This window comes from Serinus canaria, chromosome 2 (genome assembly GCF_022539315.1).
Source record: "Serinus canaria isolate serCan28SL12 chromosome 2, serCan2020, whole genome shotgun sequence".
In the NCBI taxonomy this organism is placed as follows: domain Eukaryota; kingdom Metazoa; phylum Chordata; class Aves; order Passeriformes; family Fringillidae; genus Serinus; species Serinus canaria.
In genome coordinates, this window is record NC_066315.1 from 104,239,252 (window position 1) to 104,260,272 (window position 21,021).

The window sequence follows — 21,021 nt, forward strand, 5'->3', positions numbered from 1 at the left end:
AAAGGGTGTTAAGTGGCAGCTGGCTACAACTTTCTGTCTGCCTAGTTTGTGTACTGTTTCTGTCACTGAACTCTTCTGTGTATTTCTTCAGCTGTTCACTCATAGCTATGAACTTGCAGCATGATTAGCTACTACCTCAGAGTTCCTGCCTGCAGAGCCATTGATAAGAGTTGTGCCTGCTGCCCCCCTTCGGACTTAAATGTGATTAGGAATTTGATTAGGGTGCTTCAGTGAAGGTTGGTAGGGGCAGAGATACAGGAAAATTATTGGAAATAACAGCCCAGGTCTGCAGCTCCTGCTGCAGGTAGGGGCTGGTAGAAGGTATGAACTTCACCAGTTTCAACTGGTCAAGGGACTTGAGCATATTGTGAGTGGAGCCGTGCAGGTGTGACTGACAGCTTCAGTGCTGGGAAAATTGAGGATGACAGTGGGAGGATGTAGTTCCACAAAGCAGCAACCAGGCATCAACACCATCCCTCCTTCCCCTGTAACAGGATGCAGAACAAGATTTTAACCCTGGAGGTGTTTCTGTGGGACCTGCAGAAACAGAGCCTTGGGCGCTTCCTTAATGGGCAGAACTTGCCTGGAAGCATCCACTTAAAATGGAGCCCCAGGCCTTTGGTGTGCGCCCAGGTGAAGCTGTGCAGGGAAGGTGGCACTGGAGTAGCAATTGCAAGGCCGAAGAGCTATGTGTGATGGGCAGAGCTGATGCCAGTGTTCCCAGGGAAGGGTAAAAGAAGGACCTTTTCCAATCAAGTAAGGCACAGGCCAACTCACCATCCTGCCTACAGATGTGAAAGTATTTCATATGAATCTGGACCAGCTCTTCCAGAAGGCAGTGGGCCACATCAACACTGGGAACCTGTACTTGGAGGGGTGAGGGGGTTGATGACCTAAATAGTGCTTTTTAGGCTATAGCCAGTGCTGAAAGGCTTTTTTTACAGCAGTCACACACATCCAGTTACTGCAGAGGATCCTGTAAATACACAAAGCCCAGTTTTGCAGCCACCACACTGGACTTAGCTACTGAATAAGGAGTAACAGGACAGGAGACACATCCCTACAGCTTAAAAAAAAAAGTGACTTTATTCCATGACTGCTTTGAGACATTCATCAGTGGTGGCCCAAGAAGTGAAAACAAACGCATACTGACTACAGTACCAGGACAGGAGCTGTTTTTAATGGAGACACATTGTTGATCACAATTTATTCTGAAATCATGAGATGCCAGCAACAGAACAGACTGAATCAGCAGGTCAGGCTGGACAAATACTTGATTGTAGCCACAGCAGTTGGCTACGGGCAGCAGCACTGAGTTACACAACAAGGCAACGGTTTCTCTTCTACCTTCCTAACAGAACTGCCAGGTAAGGCAAAGGATGGATAGCTACTGAACTGTGGTATAAACCATGCAAGAGTAACAAATGTGAGAGTAGGTGTGTAATAAATACTTGATGACATTAGAGAAGAAGGAGGAGGAGAGGCTCATTAAAAAAAAATTATCTTTTGCAAGACATTAAAGCTATTTTAAGTATTGTCACCACCACAGTGGGCAGTCCAGTCCCATTGTGACTAATTGGTACATGGATCAGTTTTAAAACAATATCCCTCTGCACATGAGAAGGTTTGAACAAATTATTTATCCACTTGCTAAAGCTCTGGGGTTAAAGAAGTGATCAGTAATCAACATTTATTTCACACCTAGGCAGAATGGCTAAAACGGAAGACTATTGTTCAGCTGCTTCTTCAACCACTTCAATTCTGCGAGGCCCGTAGAGTAGAACATAAGCTATATGCCAGTCTCCACCCCCAGATAACCTCAAAATGTCTTCAGGTGTAACAATGCTGACTTTGTCATCATCAAATTTAATCCATTCATCTGCAAGGAAAACAAGAGGATCATTTGTAACTTAGCTGCATAAAATCTAAGCTTGCTTAACAGCCCCTTTGCCAAAAGGAGCTGTGAGGATGGTTAACAGGACTGCAATTTGTTCATTTTTTTTACCTTGTTTCCTTTTAACCCAAGACACATAATGCCCAGAGGAACTTGATCTGCCTTGATGAGTTAGCACTGCCTGCAGGTCATAATAGCCGCAGTTGTTAGAGCCAATATCTGAAGGGGAAAGAAAAAGTAACATTGAGTCCTACTTGAACAGCTGCAGTATTTTTAACAGCTCACAGTCCAAAGATGCATCAGCCAGGCCACAGCACCACAGGCGTGTGTGCAAAACCCCAGCTACACCACAGTACAAAACCATTGTGAACTAAAGCAGCAGCTCTCAGCCAGGAGAGTCTCAGGAAACTGAAGATGTTGTGCAATTTTATGAGATAAATATGTACCCACAAGTATTACTGATGTAATGCACAGGGTGAGTGCTTTGGGCCTTCAGGCTCCAAGCCTCCCCAAAACTGAGGCAACACCAGCACCACCACTTTTAGAAGTCCAGTTTAAGTTTTTGGTTGGATTTCAGCCTCCTACCACACACTGACAAGACAGCTTGCACACTACACGCAAATGTCTTTTGATGTGCCTGTCTTCTATTATCACCAGCCTGTCAGGTGGATGGCAATTATGCCTTTCACTATCTCAATGTTTTGGTTTACCTAATCTTTCCACTCCTGTCAGTCTTGGAAGATTAATTTTCAAAAGCATTAAAGAGACAGAGTTCTCAAAATAGTGCTACCATCAGGTACACTTAAGCACAAGTAAATAGAAAATTAGTTTAAAGTTGATTTGCTTCCCTGTACTCACCATCAGGAAAAGAAAATGGTTCATATTTAACTTCTTTCTGTGCACCATCACTTTTACTAGACTAGAAAAAGAGAGTAAGTTGAAATCATGTGGAACAGTTTAATAAAAGCTCTAGCACAATCACATCAAATCTCAAGTCTCCATTAATTTAAGTACATTTCTAAGTAAACATTTTTGTTCAACTTGAAAGAAATTCATTATTGTATTTTTTAGGTGGACCTACAAAACCCTTATCTGAAGAAGATCAGTTTTAAAGCAAACATGTTGTAGCACATACTGCCTGCAGTGTTCACACGCGAGATTTATGGGTTTGTTTATGAAACAATTCTGCAATTGCAGATTTATTCCTCGGTGGGGGCTTGCTAGCAGCAGAAGTGACAATAAGAAAATACCAGAGACAGATTCTCAGTGCCAATACATTCTGTTCAAAAATAGCACTCTTTCCTTGCTCCCATCTGTGTAAGAGGGGATGCAAGCCTTATCCAGACGTTTAAAAGATTCTGCCAGGAGTTAGGCCAGGAAAAATATCAGCAAACATTTCAAAAAATGGCTAAAACACAACACTTTTAGCTCATTTACTTTTGTCTTCAGTAAAGACAGGGAAGTCAATCTTAGAGTTATGTAGCTATGATAAGACATGAGACCATTTTCCAAGTTTTTACAGTGCTGGCTTTAAGCTCACTGGCACATGTACTCTAATTTTTACCAGTCAGGCACATGGCAGTGCCTTGTACAAGCCTTTCCAGCTGCTGAGCAGGGAACAGCTTCCTACACTCCACTGAAGAACAGAGCAGCCAGCGAACAGTAGTATTTGAAGAGAATAATTTTGTGTAACTTACAGAAAACCATAAGGTATAGCACCAATAAACAGAAGCACTACACTGTAATACATTTAATACATGCTGTCTGACTACACCATTTAACATTTCTCATCAAGCAAACGCACCATTTTCATGAAAATACAGCATAAAAATATCTAAAGCTCAATACCAAGGAGTTTGCTATGTAAGAAAATAATATATTTAGGGAGATCAAGTTTTCTCTAGTCCTTATTAGTACCCCAGTTTCAGATGTATGAATTAGTGAAAGTGTCAGGAGACTTACGTTCTTTGGCTGTTGATTTACTTTTTTGTCTTCTAGATCTTTGAACTTTGATCGATAAGAAACCATTTTTTCCTGCAGGTCTGGTGTACAAAGCTCATACACATCCAACATAAGAGGAAATTTGACATCCTAGGAAGGAAAAAACAAAGATTTATTAGCATGATTTGGTACTCCACATTAAAGCATTCTTCCATGGGAAGACAACACAATCAAATTAAATGCAGCCCTCTTCAAATTGATGGCAACATGACCCACTGGGATTCTTTTAGTATTTACCAAAAGAGCTACAATGCTTTCACAGAATAATGTCTAATTCAGTATAAACAAACCACTATAAATTATTCCATTCAGCACAGACTAACAATAAATCAGATTCTTTATTGTTAGCTGTTAGTCATACTTTCACTCTACAAAAATACCCATACAGGCATAAGGAAAAAGAAAAAAGAGGCAAGCACGTAGAATGACTGTACCCTGGCAAAAATGTTATTTTCTGCTATCCAAACGACCTTCTGAAATAGTTCACGTGTACCTTCAATCCTTACTTCATTTCCTCCTCTTGTAAGGAAGGAGCACCTATCATGATGCTCCTGGGCAGCCTATGAGGTCTGTCAGCCACGGCCAACAGAAAGCAAACCAGAACATTCAGCTGTTTGCAGCTGGTTCCTGCATTTGTCCATCAGAAATCCAGACAATTAAAATAACTAATAGAGGAAGTGTCTGACAGCATAAACATCTCCCATCAATATTAGAACACTGTTCAGAGTTTGAAAGCATGGCCTTCTCCTTAGTTAAACATTCTTCTCAGAACCACTGGTGAGAAAAGACCAAAAAACATCTTGGTTTTTGTCATGATGTTATATTAGCAGTACTGGCGCAAATTCACTTTAGCCCCTTATCTCCTTCCTCAGTCTATTTTGGGTAGTGTAGTTTGCCACACACCATCAACAACTGGGAACGAAACTACTTGGTACTTGAGCAAAGAAACTGCACTCTTAATGTTTTTAAATGCAATTTAAAGGCAAACAATTTAGTAAGTAGTCTTCAAGTCCTCATTGTCTACCTTTAATAAAAACTCAAAGAAAACATAAAGAGAAATTGAATTTCAATATGCAAAAAACTTACCTTAAGAACTTTTGCATTCACAGATTCTTTCTCTTTGTAAAAAAATCTAACCATCTGAATAGTCAGGTACGCTGGCAAGCGACTAATTTTGGACTACAAAAGAAACAAATTATAAAAAGCTATTACTTTAAATATTCACAGATCTTTTTTACCTTATACACTGGTCATCCTAAATTACTGTCTATTCTGGGAATGTATTTCTACACAAACCCACAGGAAAGAAATAAGGTCTCCTTTTTTGAAGCTCTGTCTTAAATTTCTTGGCAGTGGATACTCAGATGCTTTATAAACACAAATCACATGGTGTTACAGCAATAACTTTGTGGTTTGGAACAGAAACCTGACAGTTAAAAGAATTGTAAAGAGTAAGGAAAGTACCACTCACAGATTTGATATAGAGTGCATTTCTCTGCAGTGTTGGAGAGAGTTTGGTGATTTCCTCCTGAAGACGCTGTTGCAAGAAGAAGAAGTAACACACGTTCATCATAAAACACAGCTTAGAGAAAAGCACAACAGGGGTAAACAAACCATAAACTAAATCTTGTTCTGCCAGTCTCTTGTATTGCTGTCAGCCATTACAACACATAAGATTTTGAAATTCCTTGGCAGAAAGGACTATGCCCATTCATTCCTTCAGCTCCAGGCTCATTCCTGAACCCTGACAACACTGAGTTGCTCTCTGCAGGAAATTTTGCTCCACAAGAGTAGAACTCACAATTGGATTTTATTATGAATTGTATCTGGACTTGGTTACAAATGTATCATATGCTTGGAACACAACTGAAAAAAATCTGAAGTTTCCTGAGAGAAGAGGATTTGCACATTTCTCAGCTCTCAGTCTCAAGCAGCCAAAGATGCATCTAAATTGACAGCTGGTGTCTCCTAACAAAATTCCAGGAAAGACTAGCTTGGTTCTTAGTGTTGCAATTCTCTTGCTCCAGGCAATCTAGCATAAATTGTAGATTTTTTTTGGCCTGAAAGGGAAGTTTCCTTTTTTATGGTTTTTTTTCACTTGTGAGCATTAGCTATTTCATCCTGCTTTTCCTTCTAAATTCTGTTAGGGAAAAAAAAAAAAAAAAAAAGGAAGACAGAGATACAGAGATATACAAAGATTATCTGAGAATCATGCAACTTGGTTTTAGTCCTGTACAAACCACATCACTGCCCTAGTCTTATACAGTTACTACAAAGGTTTTGCAGTAGCTCCTCTCCTTCTCTCCTTTCTACTTCAGACTCTCCCCAAAAAGCCCTTACAATTTTAAAATACATACATACATATAAAGCACAGACTACCTTAAGGAGTTCTACTTAAAAAATGTTTGAGAATGCTGTTGTCTGACAGAAAATAACACCCCCTTTAAAATCTGCAAAATCATATTTAGTTGTTACGCCACCTGGTAGGGTTTCAATTAGGAACCAAAATGCCACCCTACTTCCAAGTTGACTTTTGGACCTTCTAGGAACTGACTGCTGCACAAATCATGATACTGCTCAGTCTGGAGTGAAACCAAACTGAAGAAACAAGGAGCAAACTGCCTTGCATTTGGTTACCTGCATGGTGAAGACCATGTCAGGGTCAAGACAATGCTCTGCTGAAGTCTGTTTGACATTAATATGCAATTCCCTTTCACAGCCATCTTCTCAATGAACACCAAAAAGATTCCTGAAACTTTGTAAAGCTTGGACAGCAGGCATCAATTCCAAGTTACAGATTAAATACACTTAGAACTATGTGCATTTAGGTCACTTAGAATTTCAACTGAGAAATACACAGGCCATTTAGAATTTCAATTCAATGAAAGTTGCAATAGCTTACCAATTTTAGTCCTGTAAACAGGTATTTCACTTCTTGATTGATAAAGCAGCTAAGCTGAAGGAGATTCTCCTTTCCTTTAGTTACTTCTTCTTCTTCGGCTTCTGTACATTTCATGCTTCACAAAATTAAGGAAAACCATCATGCACCAAGAGCTGAACTACTGCTCTAGTGAAAAGAACATGCCAAGCAGCACAGCAATTTAGGTAATTCTGTGCTTGTGTGGACAGTACTTTTACTTCTCATAGCACAAAAAGGATTTGAGGGAGCCCTTCCTTCAGACCAATCTGTTCCTTTGTGGCTAAGAGCAAGGGGCAGCAGGGGCAGACAGCACACCAAAAAAAGGAAAATAAGTCTTGGATCACCATTTAAGCTGAGCCTGCTTTTTCTTTCTTTTCCCCCATCGCCACCCAACCCCCACGACACAGAACACATTAACTGGCTGCTAACACCCTCCTGCAACATTACACTTCATTGTTGCTTATGTTTAATAAAGTTCTTTTACTGCTGCTGCTGGCCAGACTTCCTGCTTCTTTCAATATGCAGAGCCTCCTTTCCCTACCTTGTATCTGTCCTCTTCACTGAAATAAAATTAATTCCTTCATTATTTTCTACACATTCATTTTAATTGTTCTGTCTGTCCTCTCCTCTTTTCATAGTTCTAGCCCAATGTTTTTCTCTCATCCACCTCCTTCCAACCAGGTATTTTTCTGACTGCAGCTATTCTACAAATGCTGCTGTAATCACACTTTCAAAGTCTGCAACTCTTCTAACAAGTCTTCTTGCTGATACTGGCCTATGCATCATTCCTCTTAGCTACACATTCCAAGACTCCCAACTATTTTAAGGACAACAAACATCACAGAAGAGGGAGAGAGATGCATGATTCTTACCTTAAAAAAGACCTTTATTCCTCACTACTACCAAGCTATGAGATACAGCACCTCATCTAAGGGGATGTTTCCTCATTTCCAGCAAGCAAAATGCAGTGTATAATTCTTTCTAAAAGTGGTGCTCAGTCTGATGACAGCCAGGATTTTGGGGTGGAGAAATGGGAAAAGAGTAATACGTGCCATGAGATGTGTGCCCCATATGGTCATGTCCTCTTCTTCTTGCTATAAAGAACCCACCAGAAAGTTGTCAGCTGCATTTGTTTCTTACTCATACAACTGTGGACGCCTAATTTATTCCTTAAGAAATCAATCAAGCAACTTTTTGTGCATCTTTAGTACACCAGGTATGACAGCAACACACCCTTACAAGCCAAAAAAACTTATTTAGGACAATAACTACTTTTAGCTGGATAAAGCATGTCTGCAGCCTTGAAGCTGGTAAGTACCAATCTTGTCTGGGGGGGGAAATCTGCTATTGAAAATCAACAAGGGTTTTTTTCCCTGTAGATTTCCATTACCATTCTTTCTCCTCACATCATCCTCTCTCTCAAAGTATATCCAATCTTAAGTTCTGTGTACTCCTGCACAACATCATGACCCCATTCCCTAGCCTACACCTTCATTTTCCATACTATTCTAAACAATGCTTTTCATCCTCCCTGAACTCAACCACTAAAGTATGAAATCAACATTGTTGATGTCTTGCCTTAGTCTTTAGGATACGCTGTTTCAAATTCAATGCTGAAGAATTGATCAATTAAACTCTTCTTTTTAGTGGATGCGGCTGTAGCTCCAGAATCTGTCTGTAAAACAAAATCTCTTATGATGTAACTTTAAACAGAATGTAAATACAGTCTTCTCTACAGACAAAATTACCCCATTTATTTAAATTCTTTAAAACCTAATCCTTCATCTTTCTATAGGTGCATTTTCTCCTAGTCAGGTAATCTTCTTACACAGCACAGAAATTTCAAAACAAATATGCTTATAACATGCTGATAAAACCAACCTGAAGCCCATTAACAAGCAAGATCAAAAATTCATAAATCCCTAGCCCCTCAACTTAAATCTACCTTAAGTTTCAGGACAGACTTCCAAGGCTCTGCCAAGATTCTCCAGAAAATAGATTACAGAGAAAAGAGAAAGCTGTTCTGATAGAATCTCGGGAAAAACTTTCAGCAATTCCTTGTATCAGATTAACCATTCAAGTTAAAACTGCAGCACACTTTTTTCAGAAAAAAAGTTCTTATGTGCTGAATTCACAGGTTATCAGGGCCAGCTGCCACATGCATGAGAGGGTGTCACCACCAGCTTAGTGCAACACTGCCTTACACAGCCCAAAGGGAAGGGTTTCCTTTAGCACACTCCACAGCATCACTGACAGGACCATGGCAGCATTGTGCTGATCAGAGACATCAGAAAGCATTTTCACTATTCCAGACATATGTTAAAGAACTCACAAACAGATAATACTGAACAAAACATTTGTGAAATACTATAAATCCTTATCCTGGTTAGAGTGAGACTACAATTACCTCCATAATTGTATCACCTTCTATGCCTTCCAGTTTCTGCTGTAGTACCCTCATCATCTGCACCCAGCACTCGTTGGCATCCTAGGAAGGGAACACAACATTAAATCTGAATACAAGCATCATGATTTAATAACATTAAACCCATCAATTATAAAGCCAAACATGAGGATTCCTTAACTAAGAATTTCTCCCAATTCCACCATGCATTCTTAAAACTAGCACTTGATACTACATTCAACTTCTATACAATTTTTCTACAGAAAAACCACCTCACTTTACTGGGAGTAATTATTTTCACAGGAGAAGGAAAGTCTTAAAATGTTCTTGTTCTCAACTTCCAACATACTACAGAATATTAAACAATAAGCTAATAATTGGTCTTTACCTGTTGAAGGTACTGGCCTTGATCACCTTTCTCTGCAAACTGTGGGAAGGCCATATGTAAAAACTGCAGGAGAATGATAGGTGGGATACTGGAGGAAGTTTTATCCATGGAATCAAACAAGTCTCTAAGAGCTTGAAGAAAAAGTGAATGCTTTGAGAAGCGAAAAAACAATTCAAACATGGCAGGAAACATAAAAAGAACAGTAAAACAGCAACAACATTTAAAGACTGATCATTTAACAGTGTCCAATTTGATCTTTCCAAAGCAGGACCAAATTTTCCAGGTGGTATAACAGATGCACCTATGATCTCCTTTCTGAACACAACTTTGAAAGCATAAAGGTGGCAATTCTGAGAATTTGGCACATATTGCCTTGTCTTTCCTGGCTGCTAACAGGAAAAAAAAAAGTTGAGCTATTAAGATTTCGTTTGGAATACATCTGAGGAACAATGTTTTCACAAGAGAAACCAGGAGGCATTCACAAACTATCCTCTAGAGCAACTTAAGTTTCACCAGCTACTAGGAAAAAAAACTTTAATAAAATATCGAGGAAACACCCATGCTTAAGACCCAGGAAAACAAGTATATGTATGCATATGTGCAGAGAGCTCATAACTATATGCAATCCAATGAATGATACTGACTGCATGACAACACACATGGCTTTCTTTTTCGTTCCATACTCTAGCATATGTTTTATCTACCCAAGTTACAGCATTTTAAACCCACAGATCACTTCAAAAGTACCTGTTAATCCTCACAACAACCCTGTGAGGTAGGCAACAATCTGCATGGTCACTAATTTACAAGAGAAGAGACTAATGAATTTTTCTCTCCAGCAAGTGAATATAGGCAAGATTACAGGGAACCGAGGTAAGCTGCTTCCTCTTTCAGAAATGTCTTCACTGACCTTGATAAGAGGTGCAACTGATATGACACAGCAATTAAAAAAAAAATGCCATAAGTGTCATGCAGGAGTTCCTGAACAGCTCAGCACCCAAGAATTAACTACAAATTACTTAAACTATTAAAATTCCTAAGAAGCAGAGCTGTCACCTTAAAAAGAAAACAAGGGACACAAAGTAAAGGCAGTGAAAAGGGGAGGGGCAGGCATGGCTGTATAGAGTAACCATTGAACTTACCACCCCAAAATTCGATCAGCAGGCATACCCACAAACTGGACCTTTCCTTCCTTATATTGTTTTGTTTTTCCTTAAATGGACTGGTAGAAATCCCAGTGTCCTGGCCCAGCATCTTAGTGGGGCAATGAAATAGAGTAAAAAAAGAAAAAGTGGACAAGTAGTACCCTTGTTCAAGTGTAAGGGGTCTAACTGGAACTCTAGTTAGAGCTTGAAGATACGGGGCCACCGTGATCTCCCACAGTGTGAGCACCCAGACCACCACAACAAAGAGTAACTTCTGTTTTGAAGACTCTCCTTTCCATTCCAGTTATGAAATCTGGATCTTTAGGGCAAAGGCTAAGACCACTGATAAAGCATCAGTTTCCATTGTAACAATAATGCTCAGGCAATAAATCATATTAAAAAATACCAGTGACGTACATATCCCAGGAATATGGTGTTAGCCTACCACTACATGAAACAAAGAACTAAAGTATTTCTACACAAACTGATCAAATCAATAGGTGGATGGAATCTGCTTTAGGAAGTTCCAATTACTTCATGCCTACCTGTAAACCAATTAAGAGATACAAGTTGTTTCTATCTAAGCCTAGATCACTCTGAAGTGTCTTTTCCCTAGTCTGCAGCCTGACAATGTGCAGAGATAAAATGCCTTGCAGGCAGGGGCAGAATATCCTTTAAAGACAAAATGAATCCTCCAGTGCCAGCAGATCTGACATTCCTAAGGCATATGCCCGAAAGAACAATGCAAATTTCATCTGCAGTTAGCAGGAAATCACACACTTGTCTAAACCCCTCTTTTCTACTCTAAACACCAACCTGCAGTAATGTATTGAGCAGAGGCCATTTCTCCTGAAGCTCTTAAGGCACCACCATACCTAAAAGGGAAAAAAATTAATTTGCATGCCATTAAACACAAACAGGAAGGACAGTTGGGTTTTTGAAGCAGGCAGCAACTGGATTCATTTAAAGGAAATTATCACCAAGCCAGAAGTAATCAAAGGTAAAATTCACTCACATTTACCTCAGAGTTTCACCTATTTTGCAAGCATGGAAGCAAATGAAAACTGGCCTCTTTCAGACACTAAATAAAGGCAGACCAAGAAGTCTGGCTACATCACTGCTGCTTCCCTTCTGCCTCAAAGACTCGTTTTATTTTTAAAGAAACTGAGAAAGTCTGAACAAAAGATACCCCATTTCTGAAACATTTGCCATGGCTTCTTCAGATACATGGGGAAAAAAACACCTTCAGGGATAGATGGCACAAAAAATGCACAGAGATGGAGAGCAAGCTTGCTTCCTCCCTCCACAGCAGAAGCAAAACAGTGAGAGGTGAGATGCTTTCTTGGGGAAGTATTTCCTAGACTGAAAAGGAGTGGGAGTCCACCTATATGACAAGAACTTACCACTCTTCTTTAAATTCCTAATTTAGCAGCTGAATGAGGAACAGATGGACTCCCCAAAGCCTTCAAGCAAAAGGAGGGTCTCAGATATTCTCTAATCTCAGACTGAACTTTGGAAATTCTGACCATGCTAGATGATGCCACAGAACAGGGAGGAGTACCTTGGGGAGATCAGCAGAGCAGGCCTGAGGAAAGAAGCTGTAACAGCTTTCCCAAGTGAGTCCTTTCACACCTTCCCACTGCCATGCACCCTACAGCCTCCTATGCTGTCATCAAGCAGGGAAGACCAAAAAAAGGCTAAATCTCCAGGGAAAAACAGAGCTTGAATCCGAGTGTGAATCTGACTTCCCACAGACAATACGGCCACATCTTGTATTGCAGTCTGCCAGTTTCACGGGCTACATTTTGCTTTTTGGTATGTTAAATGTGTCCAGTATTCAGACTAAGTGCCATAACTCAAGAGTCTTTCACAAGGAAATAAAGACTTTCCAAAAATGATAGCACTGATAGTCAATAAAAACCCTGAAACCAAATTTCTGTACTTCACGAGTAGTTCTCAGTGCTTAATAATAAAGGTTCACCTGCTAACAGAATGAAAAACTGTTTATAACTACTTCAATAACAAGTAATTACAGCAATACAGAATATCCAGCTGGGTACCACAGAATCAAGAAAGCAGGAGAAAAGGAATGAAATTAACCCTAAGACAGCAATAGTGCTCTACCTAATCATCACTTTTTAAAAACTCATTGTTTTCTCATTACAATTCATCTGGAGGACAAATTCAGGCCACATTGGCAGATATTCTTTTTTCCTTCAATATTCATAACTTCCAAGTTTTGTTTATATTCCTTACAAAAAAAAAAAAAAAAAAAAAAAAAGAAAAAACCACCCAAGCAAAAAAACTCACTGGCCATTTTCACATTTCAGTCATAAATAACAAAAACAAAGAAACAAAAATCAGAAAAGTTATCCTACAATCAGAACAAATTAGCAAACAAAAGAAAATCCTATGAAGGCATGTCTCAGAACTTCCTGCTGTATCTCCAAGCAGCAAATGTCAGAATTTCACAGCTGAAAATACTGTGCAATAGAGCCATTGCAGGAAATATTTCTCAAAGGAACAGGACTCCCATATGATTCTTTTATGCAGAACAGAACCATAAAAACTAACAGAAAAAAAAAAAAAAAAAAAAAAAAAAACCACAAGGTTAAGAGTTCAGAAGCTTATTTTAGAATTTCAAACTGGTCTTGATAGGAACTACTTTCTAGCTAAGCAAAACACATTCTCTCTATTAAAAGCCAGTTCACAAAGCCTAAGAAACACAAAGCCTTGACTTCTTTATTAAAGCACAGACTAACACAGCCATAGGATAAACTTTAATGGATCATTCTGTCAATCTTGAGTAGACCTAAAGAGTAATAGACTGTCATGATAATCCATACCAGTATTAAGATGACCATTCTGCAAAATACCTACTTCATAAGCTAAAGGAAACATTTTAGTCATGGTGTTTTTGTCCTACCTTTTAAGGGCCTCTTTCACTTCTGGCACCGATCGGATACACTGAACCGTAGCATTCATGTAGCAAGTGTTGCCAAGGTTTGTCAATCCACATGGCAATTCCATCTACCAAAAAAATTCACAAGGGTGCTTGAAGGTCAGAGAGAAGTGGCAACCGTTTTTGTACAAACCCTATAACGTGACATCAACTTCTAAGCACATGAATTATGCATAAAATCTGGAATGTTCCATCAAATGTTATGAGGTTTTCCAGATCCACTTTATGATTATATTTATCATTGCACTATTTGATACTTATAGGAAACATTCAGCAATGCTTTGGGGGTTTAGTTTAATGAATATATTCTTCAAGCATGCAATTATTCAGAAAGTTCAACTATAATCCCATTCAAGTTTTGACCTTAAAATTCTATTTCCGTGAAATTTCCACATGAATACATTTGTACAAAGCACTGATTGTTTTAATTAAAATCAGTTTTCAGTAAAACTTTGAAAATTATGGAGTTCATAGCTGGAAACAAAAGCATTGTTTAAACTGCTCTCCAGAAATTTGCAACAGATCATTAACTTGATCTTTTCAGACAACTTGTGAATTCCTGAAGTTTTGATCAATGTGAAGGCCAACTAATAGTAAGCTAACCAGTTTCAGAAATAACTATAAACCACCACCTAACAGAATTTTTCTTTCCTTTTCTGTAATCCTGAATACTTAGGTATTTGTCAGGGAAAAACACATAGTTTAATGAAACTGAAGTAGTACTGCATACCAATACCAACAGATTATTTTAGGAAGTGAGAACTCATTCAGCATTTCTAACAAGTGAATAGATGCAGACAATTGAATTTTGTTGTATAACAAAATTTCCGTGTGACCAACATTTTCAAAATGTTTTCTGACAGTGAAATCACCTCCTTGCTTGCCTCTCAGTTATCTCAATGTCTGTGTATGGGGTTACTCCAAAATACATAGTTACCCTTCACCTGCAGGTGGGCCTGGAAAGCACTACATCCTGGAGCTGAACTACAAACCCAGTGCTGAACTACAGATCCGTTTTCATACAGACATGCAAAAAAGTATTTCTGTTCTGCATGCACAGCTGACAACAGTCATGTAACTGTTAAGTATGACAAAGCTTGCAGTACAAATGACTGATAAGAAAATTAAGCCTTTCAAGCTGTAAAAAAGGAAACTCAGGAGTTTCTTCATTAAGAAAATAATAATTATGCTCTTTCAGACTTCACTTCCACAAAGCAAAACAGTGTGTCAAACTTATTTTCATGTTTCACAAAGCTGACCTAATACTAGTAACATGGACAAACAAATACACCCCGCCCCAAAACAAATTCTAGTCTCTCCTCACAGATATGAAAGAAGCAGGAAATAATTCTGCATATCTAAGAGGCCTTGTTTAGACAAAGTACAGGACACTGATGCAGTAAGGGCAATACAACTTCATGTTTAAAAACACCAGCAATGCTATTTTTAGAAAATCTACTAAGCTGCCTGCTGAAAGGAAAAATGGCACTAATTGTATGATTTTTAAATTAAATCCCAGATTTCTTTTCACTGCTCCCAGTTTGGTCATCGATGTAAATTTGTGATGCTTGGTGAAGATACTAAACAGACACTACAGTTTCAAAACCCACTTTTAAGCAACTGCAAGTATTTAAAAACTTGCCATTCCTGGAAGGTTTTCAAGAAACTGAAGTTGGAAACATGCTTACAGCCGAAGCCAACTGCTCCTCTGTCATGTCCTCCACGAAGATGGGGCGAGCAACCGGCTCTTCTGGGAGCGCGTCGGCGGAACCCATCATTAGTAAGGTCATCCCCTTGAGACACAGCAAAAACAACAATCCATGTCTAAGGACAGCTATTTCCACTCAAACCCTCCTAACATACTTCAGCTATTTCCCCAAAAACAAACACAGCTTATTTATCTCTTAGTTTAACAGAACCAACACTGCACTACTGTGACTTTAGGGTGTACCTCAATTCCTCTTATCTAGGAAGTACCTAGATAAGAGGAACAACTCTACAGAATTATCCATGCTAAATGTTTCTACTGAAATATCTGGTGAGCTTTCCTGGCAAGTTCTGGGTTAAACTAGTTGAAAAGTGAAAAATAACCTAAACTACCACATCAGTTTAGACATGAGAACTAACATTTAAAGGGTAAAAAAAATGTCAGTCAGGTTTCCATGCTTGCTGAACTAGCACAATATGAAAAGGACTCTTTCAGCATTCAACAGGAGCACATGCACACAATAAGATCTGTCAAAGGAGGGGAAAATGACTATCTGGAGTCTTGAAACATACAGTGCTAAGGAAAAGGATGAGCAACAGAATGAAGACAAACTGCTTTGACAGTGTAAATAAACCCCTAGAACCTGTATATAACATTATTAAAATGAATAAAAGCAGCTATTAGCACAACACATGCAGAAAAAGACAAGTATATTAAGTACTGTGTTTTCTGCTGAATAACTTTGCTAGAATAGCTGCAGCTACAGGCTGCTAACAGATGCTTGCAAACTAGTTACAAGGGTAAGAGCAATGCTTCCTAATTCAATCTGCCCAGTGAAGAACTGGAGCAAAACTTCAGTTTTACTGAAGCTGTTACAAGAGGTTACAAGAGACGTACAGTAACAAAAATGACACAAAAAAAAAAACCCAACAAAAATCTGTGGGATTCCCTGATGCAATATGATACAGGCAAGCAACATAAACACACTTTCTGTTTTCTTTTTGAACTAGCCAAAGGTATGAATTGCCATTACTAATGGCTTTCTTTAAAGACAGCGGCTATTTAACACAGGAGAGCACATTTCAGCAGGCTGGTAAAAAAGGACATAAGCAGAGGTGTAGTTTCAGCATCCCCAACACATTTGTCCATGCTGGGGATGTGCAAGGACAAGGGTCTGCAGACAGTACCCACGTTCACCAGAGCTCTCTAAACAACATCACTGGTTTTTACGATCACAGATAAGACAGCACTGCTCTGATCAAGAACATTTCTTGTATGGAATAAATAAATATATGCACTCAAGTACTCCAGAAAAGACAGTATGAGCTCTCTACTGATGCAAAAAAAGAAGTTTTTTCATAAATCAATGGTGAGACCTTTCTAAGCATGCTTACATATGACATCTAAAAAATTATTTTTCATCAAGGTAAAACTTTCTGAGATAGCACTGCCCATTAAAAAAGAAATAGCAAGCACTTTTCAAGTCTTTCTTTAAATGCCAAAATAAAAAAATCAGAATAGTAAAATTTAGTTACTGCTCAGAACTTACATTCTTTATTTTTAGGTTTCCCCAGTCATCATCCTGTGAAATAAAATAAGAGACAAGTTAATTATCTTGTAGCAAGATACTTGTAGCAAGTATTTTCATTAATATTAATCACATTTCTAAATATACAATTGTGTTTCATCCAAGGTTACACAATATTAACTATTTACATGTTATCAAGTCTCATCTGACTAAAATAAAAAGCAGCCAAGCTTTGTTTTCAATAAGGTTTCCCACGCATTGTTCAACACTGCTTAAATGTAAACAACTTTTTGCAGCAAAATTGCCTGTGTCTCATTACACCAGTAAGTCTCCAGTAGAGATGCAACGAAGAAACTTCTCTTAAACAAGCTAGAAAGAAAAAACTTGCATTCAGATTCTGAACATAAAAAAAAACGAAGTCTCCCACCAAGCTGTTCTGTATAAATGAATAAAGAAGTGCAGTCAGTTTAACACACACAACCAAAGATCTTCCGGAGGAACACCCACAAACATCATCGTTGTTCATGTTAACACATAACAAAGTTAGACATAATATAAAAATTATATAAAAAACTGATTTCTACCTTCAGAGTTCCTCCTTTAACCATAACCTTCTGTCTGGCTGGCTGAACTCCAGTCAGTGCAAATAACTGGGCTTTGAAGACCATCGGAGGTTCGTCAGTGTTCAGCTCCACGCCATCGAATTTCTCTTTTCCCCATTTCACATTCACTGCAAACAAAATGTTTTGAAACTTGATTATTTCCTAATACTCAAGAATTCAATTACCAAGATTACCAAGACTTCATACAGTCTCAAAATATTCTGTTTTCGGCTCTTAAAATTGTCAGTAACGAAGCTAGGGAACGCCTTTACTATATGGCACCTCATCCATCAGAACATACCACTTCCAGCAGGTCTAAAAATATCCCACAAAACAAGTCTAAAGTAACATACATGCTGAGAAACTCTGCAAGCAGTAAGTATGTCTAACAGCATGAGAAGCCCTTCTGCAGGTCTTCAGAAAAGCAGTTTGGAACTAACTCTCCCATTCTCTTGGCACTGCTTGTTGCAAACAACTGAACTTTCTGAAGGAAGTTCAGAGGTGCGATTCCAGCTCAGTTATCCGTAGCACTTCCGTCCTCCTTCAGAGGAAAACAATAGTGTTCTTTAAAAGCAAGGCTATTGACCCCAGTAAGGTGCAGGACTGGAATTAAGAAGCAAAGTGAAATTTGGCCACAACAAATGTAAACCTCAATGCTGGAAATGGGATCATCAGCAGAAACAGGGGGCAGAATAGCACAATGGAATGCTAACTTCACTGTGGTGAGGCAAGTAATGACCAAGAACAGACAAAAAATGCCTGGAATAAGCTGTGTGCCTCTACAGTGAATAGAACATTAACCCATCTTTGACCACTTCCAAGAACTAACACAGGCACATAAGGCTTCCTTAGCAAGCTGAGATTTTACTGAAAATCTGTAAAATACAGCACACTGCAATATCCTAGATGCACAGTAAGTGGCTGAAATACCAGACTTTAGGAAAGCCACACCCTTCTACCTCTACTTTGGTTTTACATAAATGTATCACAGCAACCATACCTTTTCAAAACACAAAACTCTTAGAAGCCATAATTTTGAAAACCCTTCCAAAATGGTTCAGATTTCACATCTATGCAATGCTTGTGATGTGTAATATCACAGAATAATCAAAAGCAAGTCTAAATGAGTTCGACTAAATTAGTCTACAAAGGAACTCAAATGACCAAGGTTTCAGTATTTCTAATAGAAAGCATCCTCTATCTTGCCCAATGTTCTGATTTTTTTAATAACACATTCATTATTTTGCATATTTAAGACCTACAAAGCACAAAGCTTTTCCCATTTTGCAGGAAGACAACCCACTCAGTCACTGAACAAGTCAGCTGCACAGACTTTTGGGTTTTGAATTTTTGAAGAGTCATGCCTCCACTGCTAAATATGCAGAAGAGTTAGCAATTATTAATCTGTAGTGTCGCTGGTTTTGACAATGCAGCACTCAAGAGGAAGAATGGAAGAGCATGACTGTCTTCTCTTCAGAGACTGCAACCAAAACTTTGTGCAAAACAAAAGAGAAACTTGTTAATTTGAAAACAATGTAAAGTAAGAAAGAGGAAAGATGTATTTTCCCTGCTGATCAGAAAACAGTGCATACACTTCACAGAACGGGACGACTGGAAGGGACCACAGAGGCTCATCTCATCCAACCTCGCTGCTCTAGCAGGGCCATCCCAAAGCACAAGCCACAGGACTGTGCCCAAATCATTCCCGAATATCTCCAGTGGTGGAAACACCACTAGATTTGGATGAGTTCAGGAAAAATCGTTACACTGACATAAGGATCCCAGTCGGCTAACCACAGCCAAAACAGTGGACAAGCTGTGTACTGAGGCTGCATGCTACCTAAAAAACTGAAAAGCCCAAACAAGCCAAATCTGTGAGATATTATCAAGACAGTAACTGGTCCCAGAAGCGTCACTGGCGGCTTTGGTCTTGAAGTCTTCTGCGGAAACCTTTCCTCACAGCAAGAAGGGCCAGCAGGATGAGGTACAATTTAAGAAAGCTTTAATTTTAGGTTTAGGCTAGACATTAGGATGAATTTCTTCACAGAAAGGGTGATTACACACTGGAATATTCTGCCCAGGGAGGCGGTGGAGTCACCATGCCTGGTGGTGTGTAAGAACGGGCTGGATGTGGCATTCAGTGCCCTGGTCTAGTTGACATAGTGGTGCCTGGTCAAAGGTTGGACTTGGGCTTCTCCAACCCATCGGAGCCTGTAGGATATAATGGATTTTTAAAGAGCGGAGGCGGACACACCTGGAAGGCGCAGATGCGGCGCTCTGGCTCGCCAGAGGGACAGCGCCACTTCTCTTTAAGCAGGAAGCCGGAGCAAAGCGAGGCAGGGCAGCGCCGAGGCACGGCGGCCCGCGATTGACACCCGCCCTCCCGCCAGCAGGGCCAGGCCAGCGCTGCCTCCCCGCTTCCCTTCCCTCCCGCCTCACCGCCCGGGCCGCGCCTCCCGGGCCGCTCCCGCCGCCGGCCCGGCCGGGATGGGCGCGCACGTGCGAGGCGCCTCCCGCCACGGGGCCGGGGCAGCGCTCCCGGGCCGGGCCCGGCGGGAGGGGCGGGCGCCGCGCTCACCTGAGAAGAGCGGCATGGCGGAGCGGCGCGGCCCGGGCGCACGGCGGGGCGGGCGGGCGCAGGGCGGCGAGGCGCGGCGCTGGCGGGGCGGGCGGGCGCGGGAGGGCGGCGGTGGCGGCGGCGGGTCCCGGCCCCGCTCGGGGTCTCATTCAAACCAGCCCCCGGGATGACGCTGCAAGCGCGGCCGGGCGGCGGAAGCGGGGCGGGAGCGGTGCGCGCGCACCGCCGGAACGGGCGGGGCCGGTGGCGGGAGCGGGCCGGGAGCGGGCCCGGCCTGCATCCCGGTAGTCCTGCGAGCCCTGGGCAGAGCAGCCCGGGATGGGGTGTGGAACGGGCCCTACCGCCGGAATGAGCTGCAGGCGGGGCTGGTGACGCGCTGGGGCGAAAGCGTGTCCAGTTCTGGGATCGCCAGTGCAACAGAGACAGGGAGCTCCTGGAACTCCTGGGTCTAGAGAAGGGCAGCAAAGACGATTAAGGGACAGGAGCATCTCTGTCACGATGACACGCTGAGAGCTCGGCCTGTTCAGCATCGAAGAGAGGACCAAGAGAGGGCCTCTCAATGTGTGTAAATATCTAAAGGGATAGAGGATGGAGTCAGGCTCTCCTTGGTGGTGACAAGCAATAGGGCAAGAAACAACTAGTGGCAACCAGTGCACAGAAATTTCCACCTGAACACAAGAAGAACATCTTTATTATGTGGGTGGAACAGATTTCGCAGACAGTTGTGGAGTCTCTCTCACTGGAGATACTCAAGAACCACCTGGATGCAATTCTGTGCAATGTGCTTTAGGATGACCCTGCTTGAGAAGGGAGGTTGGATGAGATTGGAGGTTGGACCGGCTGTGCTCCCTCCCAGCCTGACCCATTCTGTGACTGGATTCTGTGAGAGCT

General features: G+C 40.7%; 1 protein-coding gene across 2 annotated transcripts; it reads right to left on the bottom strand.

Moving 5' to 3' along the window:
* Positions 1-1,061: 1,061 nt before the first annotated feature.
* On the bottom strand, positions 1,062-20,275 carry USP14 (ubiquitin specific peptidase 14). Of its 2 annotated transcripts, none has more exons than XM_030239484.2 (16): positions 20,131-20,275; positions 17,535-17,680; positions 16,972-17,004; positions 15,403-15,507; positions 13,679-13,782; positions 11,569-11,627; positions 9,608-9,738; positions 9,223-9,303; positions 8,411-8,490; positions 6,798-6,912; positions 5,367-5,432; positions 4,982-5,074; positions 3,857-3,985; positions 2,753-2,813; positions 2,006-2,113; positions 1,062-1,879 (listed from the first exon to the last, which is right to left on the bottom strand). In XM_030239484.2, the coding sequence occupies exons 1-16, from the start codon at positions 20,144-20,146 to the stop codon at positions 1,728-1,730; spliced, it is 1,479 nt and encodes a 492-aa protein (XP_030095344.1). In that variant the 5' UTR covers positions 20,147-20,275; the 3' UTR covers positions 1,062-1,727. The 2 variants fall into 2 exon arrangements, with proteins under 2 accessions (XP_030095344.1, XP_050826676.1); XM_050970719.1 differs by lacking the exon at positions 20,131-20,275 and adding an exon at positions 19,807-19,825.
* Positions 20,276-21,021: the final 746 nt, after the last annotated feature.